The 17,619-nt window shown below is 38.9% G+C and overlaps 1 protein-coding gene across 3 annotated transcripts in view; it reads right to left on the bottom strand.

Moving 5' to 3' along the window:
• Positions 1-14,982, bottom strand: part of EHHADH (enoyl-CoA hydratase and 3-hydroxyacyl CoA dehydrogenase) — a 48,580-nt gene extending 33,598 nt beyond the window's left edge. Inside the window, exons 1-4 of one of the 3 annotated variants that reach the window (XM_036850274.1) lie at positions 14,592-14,982; positions 9,991-10,094; positions 4,721-4,893; positions 195-306 (exon numbers count right to left, since the gene is read on the bottom strand). In XM_036850274.1, coding sequence (XP_036706169.1) covers positions 195-306; positions 4,721-4,893; positions 9,991-10,094; positions 14,592-14,665 — 463 coding nt within the window. In that variant the 5' untranslated portion in view covers positions 14,666-14,982. Of the gene's footprint in view, positions 1-194; positions 307-4,720; positions 4,894-9,375; positions 9,499-9,990; positions 10,095-14,591 lie in introns of those variants that run through there. The other 2 variants (XM_036850276.1, XM_036850277.1) reach the window with 2 other exon arrangements.
• Between the last annotated feature and the right edge of the window lie 2,637 nt (positions 14,983-17,619).

Genomic DNA, 17,619 nt, shown 5'->3' on the forward strand with positions numbered 1-17,619 from the left:
CTCTTCATGGTAACTTTTGAGAAACTCTCAGAAAAGGCATTCTTTACATTTAAAGATGAGAAAATTGACATCAAAGAACTTAAAGTATCCTCTTAAAATTACATGGGTAGGGAATGGTCAAGCCAGAATGTTTCTAAATCCTAGTCCAGTTCCTCACATTGAACTAGACAGCCATTGGCAGGGTTAGTACTGACCTGACGTAATTAAGTCAAGTGCAGCAGGAACTCCAATAAGTCTGGGGAGAAGCTGGGTTCCTCTTGCACCAGGAAGGATTCCTAGTGTGACTTCTGGGAAGCCAACTTGAGCCTATCGAAGATTGAAGGCATAAAGGTCATTAGAATGAGATGATATATTCAGAGTCAAGGCAAGCATTCCCCTGGGTTTCTCACACCCTCAAAAACATTGCTGCATAGAATTCAGTGAGAGTTTCTACAGAGGAAATTAGTGCACACCCTCTCCTTTAATTAATAGCATAAATAGAGCTGTGCCATCCCTAAGTCTTCATGTTGAAACACATCTCCAGCTTCTTACACAATTCTTCTCTGACTCTATTATGACCTGTCTCAGCTAACACAAATAATAGTCTCCAGAAACAGTTTTATGGAACCCTGAAAGAGCCAAGCAGTCAAGAAATTAAAAGGACAATTCACAGAATGGGAAAAAATATTTGCTAATAATATATGTGGAATATATAAAGAACTTTTACAACTCAATAATAAAAAGACAAATGATCCAATTCAAATGGGCAAAGCATCTGAATAGACATTACTCCAAAAAGATACAAATGGCCAATAAGCATATGAAAAGATGCTCAATATCATTAGCCATCAGGGAAATGCGAATCAAAACTACAAGATACCATTTCATACCCACTATGATGGCTATAATAAAAAAGACAGATAATAACAAGTTTTAGAGAGTATGTGGAGCATACAAAACCCTCATATATTGCTGGTGGGAATGTAAAATGATGCAGTCACTTTGGAAAACAATTTGGCAGTTTCTCAAAGGTTAACCATAGAGTTACCATACAACCCAGCAATTCCACTCCTCAATATATACCCAAAAGAAATGAAAACATGCCCACAAAAAACACTTGTGCAAAACTTTTCATAGCATCATTGTTCATAAATCCAAGAAAGAAGAAACAATCCAAATGTCCATCAAGTAATGAATGAATAAAGAAAATGTGGTATATCCATAAAAAGAAATATTCAGCCATGGAAAGGAATAAAATACTAATGACATGTTACAACACAGGTGAACCTTGAAAACATAATGGTAAGTGGAAAAAACCAGACACAAAACACAACATATTGTATGTTTTCATTTATATGAAGTGTCTAGAATAGGCAAATCCATACAGACAGAAAGTAGATTAGTAATTGCTAGGACTGGGGGAGAGGGAAATGATGGGTTACTCCTAAAAGGTGTGAAGTTTCTTTTGAGGGTGATGAAATATTCTAAAATCAACTGTGGTAATGATTGCATAACTCTGTGAATATACTAATATATCACTGGACTGTACACTTTAAATGAGTGAATTATATGGTATATGAATTATACCTCAGTGAAGCTATTATAAAAAGAGAAAGAAAGAAAGAAAGAAAGAAAGAAAGAAAGAAAGAAAGAAAGAAAGAAAGAAAGAAAGAAAGAAAGAAAGAAAGAAGGAAAGAAAGAAGGAAAGAAAGGAAAAAAAGAAAGAAAGAAAGAAAAGAAAGAAAGAAAGAAAGAAAAGAAAGAAAGAAAGAAAAAGAAAGAAAGAAAGAAAGAAAAAGAAAGAAAGAAAGGAAGGGAGGAAGAAAGGAAGAAAGTCAGGCAGCAACCTCAGTCCAGATGAGAGGGTGAGCTTGAGACCTTAATCACATGCCTCTCTTGGCCTTAAAAGTGGCCAAAGCTCTGTTAGTCATTTTCCAGGTATAAGGATGGGAGGAGGAGGGTACTTAAATACAGACTGCCATTTACCCAAATCGTGATGCCAACAGCTCCAAAATACCTGGAATGTTTGAGTCTCTCTCACTTGAGGCTTTCCTAGCAGTTGATCACCATTTTTCCCACCAGTGGTCATCCCTATCCCTTGACTTACTATTGCTTATAACTTAGATCTGCACTCAGTGTGCAGAAGCTCATGGTATGAGGAACACAGAAAAAGGAACACTTAGGATATGTGTCTTTATTTATAAGTTTTATAAAAAATTAAAACAACATAGTGAAATGGTTAAATAAATTATGATAAATCTATAAGATGAAAAATTATGCAACCATTTAAAATGATATTTTTAAGGAATATTTCCAATAAGATTGACAGCAAATTTCTCATCAGAAACCATGGAGAGGGCTTCCCTCGTGGCACAGTGGTTAAGAATCCACCTGTCAATGCAGGAGACACAGGTTCAAGCCCTGGTCCGGGAAGATCCCACATGCCACGGAGCAACAAAGCCCATGCGCCATAACTACTGAGTCTGCACTCTAGAGCCCGCTAGCCATGACTACTGAGCCCACATGCCACAGCTACCAAACCCCATGCACCTAGAGCCCGTGCTCTGCAACAAGAGAAGCCACCACAATAAGAAGCCTGCTCACCACAAGGAAGAGTAGACCCCACTCACCACAACTAGAAAAAGCCCACACCCAGCAACAAAGACCCAACACAGCCAAAAATAAATAAAGTAATTAATTAATTAAAAAAAAAAAAAAAGAAACCAGGGAGACCAGTGCCAGTGGGATGACACGTTCAAAGTACTGAAAGAAAAGTACTGTCAACCAAGAATTCTACATCCAGCAAAACTAGTCTTTAAAAATGAAGGCAAATTGGGACTTCCCTGATGGTGCAGTTGTTAAGAATCTGCCTGCCAATGCAGGGGACACAGGTTCGAGCCCTGGTCCGGGAAGATCCCACATGTCATGGAGTAATTAAGCCCGTGCACCACAACTACTGAGCCTACACTCTAGAGCTCGCGAGCCACAACTACTAACACCCGTGAGCCTAGAGTCCATGCTCCACAACAAGAGAAGCCACAGCAATGAGAAGCCCGCGCACCACAGTGAAGAGTAGCCCCCGCTCACCGCAACTAGAGAAAGCCCACATGCAGCAATGAAGACCCAACACAGCCCAAAATAAATAAATAAATAAATAAATATTTATTTTAAAAATGAAGGCAAATTAAGACATTTTCAGATAAATAAAAATTGAATTTGTTGCTAGCAGATCTGCCCTACAAGAAATCCTTCAGGATGAAGTGAAAAGACACTAGACAGTAACTCAAATCCACATGAAGGAATAAAGAACACTGTTAAAGGGTAACTACACAGGTAAATATAAAAGACAGTATTAATGTAATTTCTTGTTTGCAATTCCTCTTTTTTCTTACCTGATTTAAAAGACCACTACATTAAGCAATAATTATATATTTATGTTGATGGGCATGCATTGTATAATGATATAATTTGTGACAATAACAGCATAAAGGGGGTGTGTAACAGAACTATGTGGGAGCAAATTTTTTACATACTATTGAAATTAAGTTGGTATTAATCTGAACTAGCTTGTCAGAAATTAAGACGTTAGTCTCCAGGGCAACCACCACTAAGAAAATAACTCAAAAATATACAGTGAACGAAACAATAAGAGAATTAAAAGTGTACTAGAACTTATCCATTTAATACAAACAAAAGCATTAATGGAGGAATTGAGGAATGAAAAAATATAAGACGTAGAAAACAAACAGCAAAATGGCAAAAGTCCTTCCTTATCAGTAATTATGTTAAATGTAAATGGTAGAGATTGGTAGAATGGATAAAGAATATTTAGCAATAATTTAAATACGGTATTAGTATAAAAATAGAGTACAGGTGAAATACAATAAAATTCCAAATGTAGTTTTTAAAAAAATAAAAAAGATTGCAAAGAAAAAAAAAAGTAAGAAAAAAAATTACACAGGAAAAAGACAAGGAAGAAAAAAAATAAAATGTTAATAGTGGTTATTTCTGAACTGTGAGTTTATGGTGACTTCAGTTTTACATCTTTATACTTTCCTGTATTTTATAGTCTATTACAATGATGAATATTATCTTTATTATTAGAAAAATATATTACTTATAAAAATATTACTATTATAAGACTGGTATCACAAACCTCAACCTATATGTCTAATAACCCAAATTAAATCTATTTCCAGAAATAAATGGATTTACTAGTTGTGCGCTGTTTCCAATAGGAACTTGTCTTCTTAGGTACTAAAAATTATGAGACCACAAAACTGAAATGTTTGAGGTAGGAAACAAAAATTGAAATAAATATGCACACTCAGGGGTGATAGCCAAAATATTTAATACCTCATACTGCATGAGCATGGCTCAGTGAAATCTGATGTGGGCCATAGTACTAGAGCAAGGTCCTGGGGGTCCTGTACAGGAGTTCCCCTTTAGCTAGTGGGTCATGGGAAGGTCCAAAGGCTAGGGTTAGGGGAAGTGATGGGACAGTCACAGGCTCAGGGTAGTAGCTCTTTATCAACTAGAATGGACATATTTCAACATTTCAACAACCAGTAACACTGTACTCGTACATAACAGCTGAACACCAGTGCTAGAAAAACCTAAGAGTTGTGAACCAGTAAGCTAACCATTCAAAATGATCACGTCTGATGCTTATGACTACATTTAGAGCTTGCTCTAAAGAAAAGCTCCCTACATCAAACCCCATATGGATCCCCTCTGTTACCTCTGCATGGGCAATCCTATAGTGACAGCCCAGGGCCAGCTCCAGTCCCCCTCCTAAAGCCACCCTTTGGATAGCTGCCACCACAGGCTTCTTGTTTCTCTGTATTTCATCTACTACACTTCCCAGTGTCAAGTCAAAGGTCATATCAGCACTGAAGCCACGGATATCAGCACCTAAGGACACAAAGACAAGGAAAAAAGAGAGTTGAGGAAGACTTGGGCTTTACTATAGAACAATAAGTTACCAGATTACACTTAAGGAATCTCAGACCTCTTTGGACCCATGAAACACTTTATCCTTTGGTTGCAGACACAGTAAAGGAACAAGTAGCCTGGAAAATGTAGAGAGATATGAGAGAAAATCCTCAAATCTTTATCAGAAGTCCTGTAATCTAAAATCTGTCTTTCCATATGATAGTAGTAACTCTACTTTTAGAAAAATTTGAAAGCTCAGAAAAGGGAAGCAAAGATTCTAAGATTGAGTCAGCCATTCCCATTTTTTGCATGATACTGCTCACCAACTCTATTCACAGCAATTTAGACCCATATCTTTGTTAAGGGCATCAGTCATTACAACATAAAACCTCAGGGTAAAATGCAGACATATTTGTGAGTTATATGTTAATCAATCAGCTTAGAATTACATTTCTGTGATAGACTTTTTTGTGATCAATAAAAGTAATAACATTTACTGCTTTTCCTAATTATAAAAATAATATGCATTATAGAAATTTTGAAAAATACACCAAATTATAAAGGACAAAAATATTACTCCAAATATCACCACACAGAGATAACAATGTAATATTTTGGTGAATTTTTAGTTTTTTCCCAACACATGTATGTAAATTGCTTTGTGACCTTGAGTAAGTTATTTAACCATTTTGTTTCAATACCTATCTTAAATGACTGATGTGACAATTAAATGAATGTTTACTGTAATATATATTTTTAACAATATTGAGAACACTCTGTAAAGTCATTTTTTATATTTTCCTTTTTTCACATAACATTATACATAGTAGTGAGCTTTTCCCCTATAGCATTATATGGTCTTTGAAAATGTTAAGCCTGGTACAAGTTAAAAAGTTACATTAATTATTTCATGTTCAGCCTTTCTTTTTTTTTTTTTTTGCTACCTGCTCCTCATCTAGCATCCATCCAGGGATTATGCTTTTTTTCTCACCAATCCATCATATTTCACACTCTACTGTTATTATTTATTTTTACTTTTTCAGATTCCTTTTGGTTCTAGAGAAACAAGGTGAACTTCAGTCTGAATGTCACGTCTATTATTCCTGTAACTTTAGGTTAAACTAATTTTTCAAGTAACAGAAGCAATTAACATTTGTTGGATAAAAACTATACATCAGGCACTGGGCTAAGTAGTTTCATATATTGTCTCATTTAATTTACTTAACATCTAAGTTAAATAGTCTATTAACAATTTCCATTTTACAGGTTTAAGTTTAAGGCTTTGAGATGTTAAGTGACTAGTTCAGACATGATTCTGTAACTGGTCGAATAAGGATTTGAGCTCAGGCAGTTTGACTATACAGCTCACATTCTTAAATATTATACTACATTCTTCTACTTGCAGCAAAAGGTTAGTATGATCATCCCAATTTTATAGAAACCAAGGCACAGACAAGAGTATAGTGATTTCACTTTTTAACTGTTTATCTCTGGCAAATAGAAATGCAATTAATTTTTGGATACTGATTTTACATCCAGCAAAATTCCTAAATTCTATTATTAATTCTAATGATTTTCTGATAGATTTATTTTTTACAAATACTCATGTCTTCTGAATAATGATGTTTCTGTTTCTTCCTTCCCAATCCTTATACCTTATTTCTTTTTCTAGGCTGGCCAGGGCCTAGAATATAATGTCAAATACAAATGGTGATAGCAGCCAGCCTTGTCTTATTCCTTTCTGAAGAGGAAAGCATTCAATTTACCATTTTCTTTGATGCTTGCTGTAGGTTTTTAAAAATAGATACATTTTGCCTGATGAAGACGTTTTCTTTCTATATTTAGTTTACTACGAATTTTAATCTTTAATGCATGCTAAACGTTACCAAGTGTTTTTTTCTGAATCTCTTGAAATAATCACATGATTTTCCTCCTTTAATCTTTTAATAGGATGAATTACATTGATTTCTCATGTTTAATCAATCTGGTATTTCTGGGATGAAAGTGATATATCATGCTTTTTATATATCATTAGATTCAGTTTTATTATATACTGTTTCAGAGTTTTGTTTTGTTTTGTTTTGTTTTTAAGATGTTAGCTATGAGTTTTTCTTTTTTTTTTTTTTTTAATTAATTAATTAATTTATTTATTATTTTTGGCTGTGTTGGGTCTTCGTTTCTGTGCGAGGGCTTTCTCCAGTTGCGGCAAGCGGGGGCCACTCTTCATCGCGGTGCGCGGGCCTCTCACCATTGTGGCCTCTCTTGTTGCGGAGCACAGCCTTTAGACGCGCAGGCTCAGTAGTTGTGGCTCACGGGCCCAGCCGTTCCGCGGCATGTGGGATCCTCCCAGACCAGGGCTCGAACCCGTGTCCCCTGCATTAGCAGGCAGACTCCCAACCACTGCGCCACCAGGGAAGCCCTGTTTCAGAGTTTTATATCTAGGTTTACAAATAAAATTGGCCTTTAATTTTGCTTTTTCATACTGTCCTTGGCAGGTTTTGTTATCAAGGTTATGCTAGCCTCACAAGATGAGTTGGGAAGTGTACTGGATAGAACGGTGTCCACCCAGAGCCTGTGAATGTGATCTTATTTGGAAATAGGGTCTTTGCAGATATAATCAGGTAAAGAAGAGGTCATACTGGATCAGTGTGGGTCTATATAAGATCAGGGAAATTTGGACACAGAGGAGAAAGCCACAGGAAGACAGAGGCAGAGATAGGGATAATGCAGCAACAAGCCAAGGAATGCCAAGGATTGCCAGCAAACACAGAAGCTAGAAGAGGCAAGGAAGGATTCTTCCCTAGAGGCTTTGGAGAAAGAATGGCCTTGCAGATATCTTGATTTTGTACTTTTAGCCTCTGGAACTCTGAGAGAATAAACTTCTGTTGTTTTAAGCCACCCAGTTTGTGCTCACTTGTTATGGCAGCCCCAGGAAACTAATATAGAAAGTGTTCCCTCTTATTTTTATTCTCTGAAATGTTTGTGTAAAATTAGAATAATATTTTCCTTGACTTTTCAGTTAGAGGTTACCAATGAAGTCATCTGGGACTTGAATTTACTTTGTGAGATTTTTGATTACTGACTCAATTTCTTTAATGGTTTTCTGTTTCTTCTTGAGTCAATTTTGTAAGCTCTGTTTTTCTACTTGTTCATATTATCTTTTTTAATGGCTAGAGCATCTTCAGTGATATCCCTTTTGTCATTCTTTATATGTATTGTTTGTACCGTCTCTTTTTTTTTCTTGATAAGCCTCTCCGAAGCTTTATCAATTTTATTAGTATTTTCAAAGAACTTCTGATATTATTGTTCTCTTGATTCACATTCGTATTCTATTTTAGTAATTTCCCCTCTATCATTTCCTTCCTTCTACTTCATTTGGATCTATTTTACTGTTTGTTTTGTCAGTTCCTTAATATAGATGCTTACCACAATATGTTTCAGTGTTTTTTCTTTTCTGATATATACCTTTAAGGCCATACATTTCCTGCTAAGCTTTGCTTTAACTGTATCCCTCAAGTTTTATATATTGTTTTTACTATCAGTCAGTTAAAAATATTTTCTCAATTGCCTTATGATTTCTGCTTTGACTCAAAGTTTATTAAGAAATGAATTTATTTTCCAAACACATGAGAATCTCTAGTTATATTTTAGTTATTCGTTTCTAGCTTGATTGCACTGTTGTCAGAGAACACATTCTAAATGAAATTTATTGAGATAAGCTTTCACAGTCCAGTAGCTGATCAACTTTTGTAAATGTTGCAGATTGGAGAAGAATACATATTTTCCGATTGCTGGGCACATTGTTCTATCTAAGTCCATTAAGTCAAGTCTGACAATCCCTAATGCTTTTCCAGGACAATTATTTTTGCTGCCTCTGAACTCTAACTACATTCTCTCCTACCTCCTTTTTTACAAAGAAATATCAGTTCTGATTTTACATAACTCTGATCCCTCACTCCATGCCTCAAAGTCACCATCTTGGGCTCCCAACCTTAAGTTTTCAAACAGTTGAGTAAGCTATTTAATAGCTGGTTAATGTTTGGCCCATTATTTAATTTCTCTTAGGCTTAGCCTTCTCATCTGTAAATGGAAATTGTAGGATTTACTGAGGATTAAAATATAAAGTATGTAAAAATATTACTATTTTCATTGTTAATAAGTAAATAAGCTACACGGTACTGGCACATAGCAGGTAAGCTAAATGGTAATTATTATAATGATTAATGTGTTCATATTTATTCATTGTTATGACCTCAACATCTATTTCTTCTCAGGTTACCACTGACATACATTAAATTCCTCTGGCCAAAAAAAAAAAAAAAGAAGAAGAAGAAGAAAAAAGAAAAAAATTCCTCTGGCTACAGTAAGAATACATGGGCCTTCATATCCATGTGACTTTTGTCAAAGGGTATAATTTGGGAAAAGAAGAAAAGGTGCCACAAATACCAGTGAATAAATCACCACTTCAGGTGCTTTTGCCGTATTTTGTCACTATTTTGCATCTTCACAGGATAACCCAATAAATAGTGCATGGTCACTGAGATGGGTGACTATAAGAAGAAAAATGAATTCCATTGCAGGACTCTGTGTGAAATAAAAAATAACATTTATCGAACATGTTCTGCATGCAAGCACTGCTCTAGGGGTTTTCAGATGTGTTATCTCATTTACTCTCACAAAAACCTGTTAAGATATAAATATTATGGTATCTATTTTATAAATAGAGAAATTGAGGTTCAGGAGATTTAAGGGACTTGCCCAAGCTCACATAGGATGGTGACATATGCAGAGCAGATATGTACCAGCAGGTGTATACTAGCAGCTATAATAGCCATCAAGCCTGGAATTAAATGTCCTCCAAAGGCCCAGTCCAATATAAAAGAGAGTAAGGTCAGCATCTTCTCTGGGTCTCTCCTGTGACTCTTGTCTCTTTCTCCACAATGTTTCTCATTCCCGTTCAACTCCCATATTCATTACCCACACTATAGTATTACCCACAGGGACAGATAATGCAGCATTGATCTCAGTCTGTGGCAGGATTTCAGAGAGAGTGGGAGAGGGTTAGACACTGGTTACCTGCAGAGAAGATGCCATCTGCTCCACAAATCACAATGGCTTTTACTGTATGGTCTGTTAGAGCTTTCTGCAGACCCTCTTTTATTCCACGGAGAACAGTCTGACTAAAAGGGCAAAAAATTACATGAAGCATGAGTCAGAATCAAATTTCTACCATCTCAGAGGTTTGTTTTTCCTTTCCTAACAATGAAAAATTAAACACAAGATGTATAAAAATCCTAGATACTTATCATTAAACTTCCACTAATTTAACAAATAATATATGTGTCTACTGTAAATTAAGCACTGAGCTGATTAAACACATAAACTTTAGGAAAAAAAAAGTGTTTTCCTACATTTTGCTGTAACTTTGACCACTTATAATCAGCACTATCAATTTAAAAATATTATATACATATCCTATGTACAGTGAGGGTTTACAACATCCTAGGGAGAACAAAATGTACACAACACAATATCACACTAAGATGAGTGCTGTAATAAAGGTACAAAGAAAGTGACGTGGAACTTCTGAGAGGAAAGAAAGTCTTTTTTTTAAAATAAATTTATTATTTATTTATTTACTTTTTTTGGCTGTGTTGGATCTTCGTTGCTGAGCGTGGGCTTTCTCTAGTTGTGGTGAGCGGGGGCTACTCTTTGTTGTGGTGCACGGGGTTCTCATTGCGGTGGCTTCTCTTTTTGCGGAGCACAGGCTCCAGGCACACGGGCTTCAGTAGTTGTGCTCATGGGCTCAGTAGTTGTGGCTCACAGGCTCTAGAGCGCAGGCTCAGTAGTTGTGGCGCATGGGCTCAGTTGCTCCTCAGCATGTGGGATCTTCCCGGACCAGGGATTGAACCCGTGTCCCCTGCATTGGCAGGCGGATTCTTAACCACTGCGTCACCAGGGAAGTCCCAAGAAAGTCTTTTCAATTTGTCATATTGGCATAATATTAGAAAACTGAAATTGTCTAAAAATAACAGTCTAAGCGATGTGGCAGGGGCTGCAAGTTACCCCCAAATATCCCTCCATCCCGACATTCTTCGAAGTATTAAACATCTGGTTTTTAGCTGGATACATGGCTGCCCAAAATAAAGACTACATTTCCCAGCAGTAAGGTCAGCCCGAGGCATTAATTTCTGGCCAATGGGATGGAAACGGATTTGGTACATGCAACTTTTGAGAATAGTCCTCAAAGGACTGGGTATGCTTTTTGCTTTTTCTTTCCTCCCTACTCCTGGCAGGAATGCAGATATGATGGCTAGATTCAGAGCAGCCATTATGGATCAAGAGGTGGAAGCTCTTTATTTATTTATTTAAGTTTATTGAGGATGGCGGAGCAAAAGATAGACAGAATTGGGATCACTGACGATTGTGGAGCAGCCATACCAGCCATTCCGGGACACTGCTGTGAGAGACATCAACTTTTTCTTATTGAATCCATCATTATTTTGAGTTTTCTGTCACTAGCAGCCAAGCCTAATCCTAACTAATTTAGGAGGTAAAGGCAAGGTCTGGGAAAGAAAGGGCATGTAGTAGACTTTGCCACATTTCAGTCATCCACAGAGGAGATAGTTAAAGCCAAGATTGAATGAGTCTGCCAAAGAAGAAGAAGAGAGAGCTGAGGGTAGATCTAGACGATCTAAGAGGTGGGAGAGGCTCAGTAGAGTGATTCAGTACCAAGGGAGCCCAAAGTCACAGAGACCAGGAGAGGAGAATTTGCCGTGAAGCAGAGGATCAACAAGTGCCAAGGGATGATAAAGGAGGAGAACTGGGAAGAGTGGTGAGGAATTGCTTAAAGGAAAAACGATAGAACCAGAGTCCAATCGGTTTTGCCTTAGAATTCTAAGTATTTGGGGAACATTTTATACAGAGTGAAAAAAAATCTTAAAACAAACAACAACAACAAATGTCCATAAAGCCAGATTGTTCAGACCAGCAACTATGAGTTAAAACCTCAGGGAATAAAGGAGATACTTGCCCTTGTTTATGGCAATTCCCTTTTACCTAGTTACTTTTCACCATTTAACCCAGATGAAATCAAACAAAACCTCTTGCCTTCAACTAGTTAATAACAAACCAAATCTGCTAATGGAAAACTGATTCTGAACCATCCATACTATTGAGAAGTCCAAAAGGCACATATTTCCTTCTGGGTAAACGATGGCTGGAAAATGAGCCCAATCTGTGCCACTGAGGAGACAAGGCTGGCTTTTCCCATTTCAACCAACCCCTACTCTTTTATTTCTTATGTTCTTGCTAATTTTGCAAAAATCAAACACAGGAAAAAAAGAAAAATGAAAATGGCTGTAGTAGGTATAGCTTTACTAGATTCTAGCTGAGTGAAAAGGACAACAACTTCGTAGCAATGTCAAGGTCACAGGGGTTAAGAAATTATTTTCTCCCCTTAATATTGTCAGGCATGGAGAAATGGAATCTAAAGGTAACATTTCATGAGTGATGACCAAAGATCTTTAGCTTCTGTCACTATAGGAAGTCTTTCTTGTGACAATTTTTTAAAGCCAGGGGGTCATCGAATCAAGTCGTGGCTTGTGAGCAGCATTCTTCAAACAAAGAAGTAGAAAAGAAAATATATCAAACAAAACAAATAAGTTTTGTTTCACGAAACTTTGTTTTCAGTTATGTATTTGTATGTGTGTGTGTCTTAGGTTGCTATGTAAAACATGGATTCCTGTATGGATTATAATTTTAAAAAGTGTGAAAGCCATTGTTCTGGGAGATGGGCCTAGTAATCAGACATGTCCTACACTTGTAAAGAGGGTTGGCATTCACCTGAATAGAAGGAAACCTGGCTGGCTAAAGGAAGCAAGGAAAGATTTGAACTATTTGTTTGGGCCCAAAAATATTCAAATAAGAATCTCTCACTTAGCTAGGAAGAAATAATTTCCTACATAAAATTAGAAATAGGAAGGGAAAAAGGAAGGAAGGGAAGAAGAAAAGTGTAAAGCAAAAAAAAAAAAAAAAAAAAAATTGGGAACCTGTTAAACTTGATGAATGTGCTGAGACACACACCTCTACCTAAATATAGGTTCAGAAGAAGGTAGGTGGGAAAGGGCAAGAAAGCATTTATTCCCAAGTGGAGAAAATCTTGATGCAGCTGCAATGAATCCTGAGCAGCGGGGCCTGCTGGTAGGGGCTTGTAACAGGCCTTCTGACTAATAGTAATAATGATAGCTAACATCTGCTAAGTGCCAGTTTATAATCTCTAACGCATTTAAACCTCACAACAACTTAATGAGGTAGATACATTTCTCCTGCAAGGGTGGGTAGGGGGCAGGTTAAATAACAGAAACATTTTAAGTAGTTATGGTAAAATATTCCTAGTTATAGGTAGTAGACTGTGGAACCTTTTTCCCCAAGTTCTAGATGGGCACAGTTTCCCATTATGAGCAGAGGTTAAGGCAGAGTCCTAATATTTAGTAATTCTAATAGGAATACAGTCAAGTTCAAAACTGATATGTAATCATATTACTCATGTTTTTCTTCATCAAAGCCAAAATAATAAATATTTTGCTTTTTTCTGAGAGTGGCAAGTAAGTGGACATTATCATCCTTGAATGATTTTATTTCTGAATTTTTTATATTTTTAAATGCAAAATTTTATATTAAAATAATTATATTAGTGCTAATGATAAAATCGAATCTGATGATAGTAGGACAAAAATTCAGTTAAAATTAGTATGTCTTCTCATTACAGTCTCTTTTTGCTCCAGCATCATGTGATAAGGATTTTCACCAAAAGTCTTTCTCTTTATGCTTTATATGTTCTCTGTAAATTATCATTTCTTCTAATCCTACTCCCTGTGGATGGGTGGCTCTTTCCTAGGCTGATGTATCCCTATACTTTTTTCAGAGATATAAAAGAACCAAACTTATATAACGTCATTAACTTTCAAAAGAGCAGCGTTAATCTCACTTTTAAAAGTAATGCTTTTACAAGTTTAACAAGGAAGGTACTCCACAGTAGTTCTTCAGAAAATGCTATTTAATAGGCTTATTCTGACATGGGCTTAACCCGACATGGATCTTCCACGGAAGCACTAAGACCTTGAGGTTTAGAACAGACCAAGAGATATACCTTTGCATATCTGGGCCAGGACACAATTCTCTTTTACTCACTGTGTTGGCATTAAAGGGGATCTATATTTTTAGCAGTGTGAAGCCAGTTTATTGTTGGATTCCTAAAACTTTTAGTCACACATTATAAGGGTGGCCTGGACTCGAGGTTGGGAAGTGAAGAATCAAGGTCCAGCCAGCATTGTATTAAGACCTTTGGAACAGAAAGTACGCCTGAGAAGTCAAGGCTGCAAGCAAGCAGAAGAGTCCAGCACGAAGTGAGCACGGACAGACCCGATCCGTCCCAGCTCCCCTGCTTCGTAGCCATCTGTCTGCCTCTCAGCCTCGGTTTCCTTACCAGTGAGAGAGTTCTCTGCAAACAGACACTGAGCTAACCAATGTAAAAGGCCCTGGCATATGCCCAGGTTTAATCCGTGTCAGTGTCTCTCTCCGTTTAAACCAGCAGGGGAGAGTCAAAGCCTCCACTGCAGGCAGGCGGCTAAGACCCTGCTCGCTGTCCCCGGGCTGAAGGCGGCCGAGCCCGTTACCTGAGCGCGTTGACAGGCGGGTTTCGTAGGCGGATCAGCGCCAGGCAGTTCTGCAGCCGCGTAAACTCAGCCATGTTTCCTCAGTCGCCTCAGCTCTTGGCCCCAGGGAGATATCACTTTCACTGGGCGCTGGGCCGGCCCCGCGAGGAGGGGCGCCCGCTGGGCCAATGTGAGCTCGGCACCGCCTCCCGCCCCCCGGGCCGCTCCCGGGCACCGACGCCCATCATCCATCCCAGATCTCCTCCTTCCCCGGACCACAGCCCCGCGCTCTGCAGACCCCTGTCGTCTCTTCCTCTTTGTTGGCTCTTGTCCTGCTCCCATCACAAAGTAGATCAGGGAGGACGATGGAAAATGAGAGGAATTGCCAGCAAGTCGAGATTTGCAAACCGTTGGCCCAGAGGGGCTGGCTTCTCTGAACAAGTTCTAGGTTCCCTAAGTTGGTGGAGCATCACAGTTTTCATCTTCACGATCCTTCTTAACAGGGACAGATATCTGGGATCCTGACAATTATGTGATATGATACACACCTGGAACACATAAAATACACAAATCATGCATTTCACCTAAATGGGTAGGGTACTAATATCAAATATTTACAGAACCGTCATACAGCGACCTAGTGAAAACTTCAACTTTCCTGTCTGCCCAATCCTTCCATTTCTTTCTTCTTCTGCCATTCCTAAAGATTGTGATTTCTAATACTTCAACCACGAATTGAGCACCTATTATGTGCTAGGCTGTAGGCAGGAGACTAAAGATAAATAAAGCCTCGTTCAGGCTGGGACAAAGTTTTTAAAGATGCAGTTGGCCTCAGGCGGTCTCCACAGTCCATCAAGGGGCCAGAAGGCAGTCTGGAAGTTTCAGAGGAAAAAACAATGGAGCGGTTTTATTTATTAATGTTTCACCAATTTTAGCAAAGATTAAGGATTATTTTCATAGATTTTCTTTTACCTGTTGAAAATAAAACCAGGTTCCTACTCCTAGGAAAGTACCCATTGCCTTGAAGCCCTGAAAACAAGTAGCAGTCAGAACCCATCTAATCCGTCAAGGGCAACTTATCAAGCACAGCCCCTCATTTTTTTTTTTTTTTGGCTGCATTGGGTCTTTGTTGCTGCGCGTGGGCTTTCTCTAGTTGCGTCGGATGGGGGCTACTCTTTGTCGCGGTGCGCGGGCTTCTCACTGCGGTGGCTTCTCTTGTTGCGGAGCACGGGCACTAGCACTTGGGCTTCAGTAGTTGTGGCACGTGGGCTCAGTAGTTGTGGTTCGCGAGCTCTAGAGCGAAGGCTCAGTAGTAGAGTGCACGGGCTTAGTTGCTCTGCGGCATGTGGGATCATCCCAGACCAGAGATCGAACCTGTGTCCCCTGAATTGGCAGGTGGATTCTTAGCCACTGAGCCACCAGAGAAGTCCCAGCCTCTCACTTTTGATAGCCAGCCAATCACAAACAGCCCAGGGCACACGCCTCTGAGAGCCAACATTCAACATCAACCAGCCTCTTACAAGTGGCATCAATCTCTACTGCCTCTGAAATTCGCCAGTCCCTGAATTCAACCTTGCCCAAAAACTATATGTAAGATCAACAGTCTGCTCTGCTTGGAGAGACTACGTATGACCAGCACAGCTTTCCCTTACCATAGGAAGCAATAGATTCAGTATTGTCTTTTCAGATGTCGGCCTCTAGGGGAACAATTCTGCCGTTCATCTTAACAACTTTGAGTACCTCCACAAAGGCCGTGTAGGCAAGGCTTAACAGTTCTGAAATTGCTCCTGGAGGAAGTGGAGATCAGCATGGTGTGGAGCTGTTTTGAGGCATTTTTCTCATCTACATCTTGGAGTCAGCCACAGGTCATTTCTCATCTATCTCCCTAGTTTCATTTGAACACAGAACTTTCTGCCTTGCACCTCCCTCCCCTTAGGTACAGCTGCAAATTTCTGTGTAAGTCTATAAAACTGCTTGGCAGTAGTTTATTATTTTTTTATTCTATTTTTTTTAGTGAAACAAGTAAAAGGTTTATTAGGAGGAAAAAAGTACATGTGAATAGACACACACGGGCGGGCTCAGAGGGAGAGTCGCGCCTTTGTGGTAGTTTAAATCACTTATATGGGGCCTTTCTTCTGGGTTTCCTCTGGCCAATCATCTTGCTTTGCCTGACTCTGAGTCCGTATTTGGTATATAACTCAGGGTCCTCCCCTGTGTGCGTGCGCACCTCTTAGCCAAGATGGATTCTAGCGCAGAAGCCTATGGGAAGGTTGACGCCACATATTATGGGGTGGTGCCCCCTCCCTTTTTGGCCCCCAAGGAGTCTTTCTACGCATGGGTAGTCGGGAAGGTCTCCTTGACCTCGAGAATGAGAAATATCTGGTCTCTTTATCTTTTATCTGGGCAGGACTCAGCTCCTCCCTGCCTTGCTTGGCAGTAGTTTAGAGCTGGCTCCTCAGCAAGGCAGGGATTAGGGTGAGCAAGAAAGGTCCCTAGTGGGCAAAACTGAAAAGGGCGCTCACTCTCAGTTTCATGCGATTGCTGACCTGCCCTGCTCCTCAACAACAGCGATCCCCACAGTTCCTGTAATCTGTCATCCAGCCCCTCCTGGTGGTGTCATACTGTGGGACTAGGGCTGCAGGTAGCAGATACCATGCTGATCTTTCTTTTGCTGTCTATGTAAATAATAAACTGTCTAAATCTATTTGGACTCCTTACGGGCCCAATCTATGGCAGTGTAGCAAGCTAATATAGCAGGTGCCACCATGATGATGTTTACAGACCACTTGACCCCTTGACAGTCTCTTGATCATTGTGATGAACTATTACATTCTTAAATTGTCTTCTCATTAGTTCCAACAAGTGCTACTTAACTGGATGCCATTCCTCTTGACTAACGCACTTCCACATCATTTGCATGTTACTGCTTTTGCTTGTTAAATATGTCATTTTCATTGCTGTCATGGTGTTGCAATTCACAAATAGATCAGTTGATCAGGACTTCCCTGGTGACACAGTGGTTAAGAATCCGCCTGCCAGTGCAGGGGAC

This window comes from Balaenoptera musculus, chromosome 4 (genome assembly GCF_009873245.2).
Source record: "Balaenoptera musculus isolate JJ_BM4_2016_0621 chromosome 4, mBalMus1.pri.v3, whole genome shotgun sequence".
Lineage (NCBI taxonomy): Eukaryota > Metazoa > Chordata > Mammalia > Artiodactyla > Balaenopteridae > Balaenoptera > Balaenoptera musculus.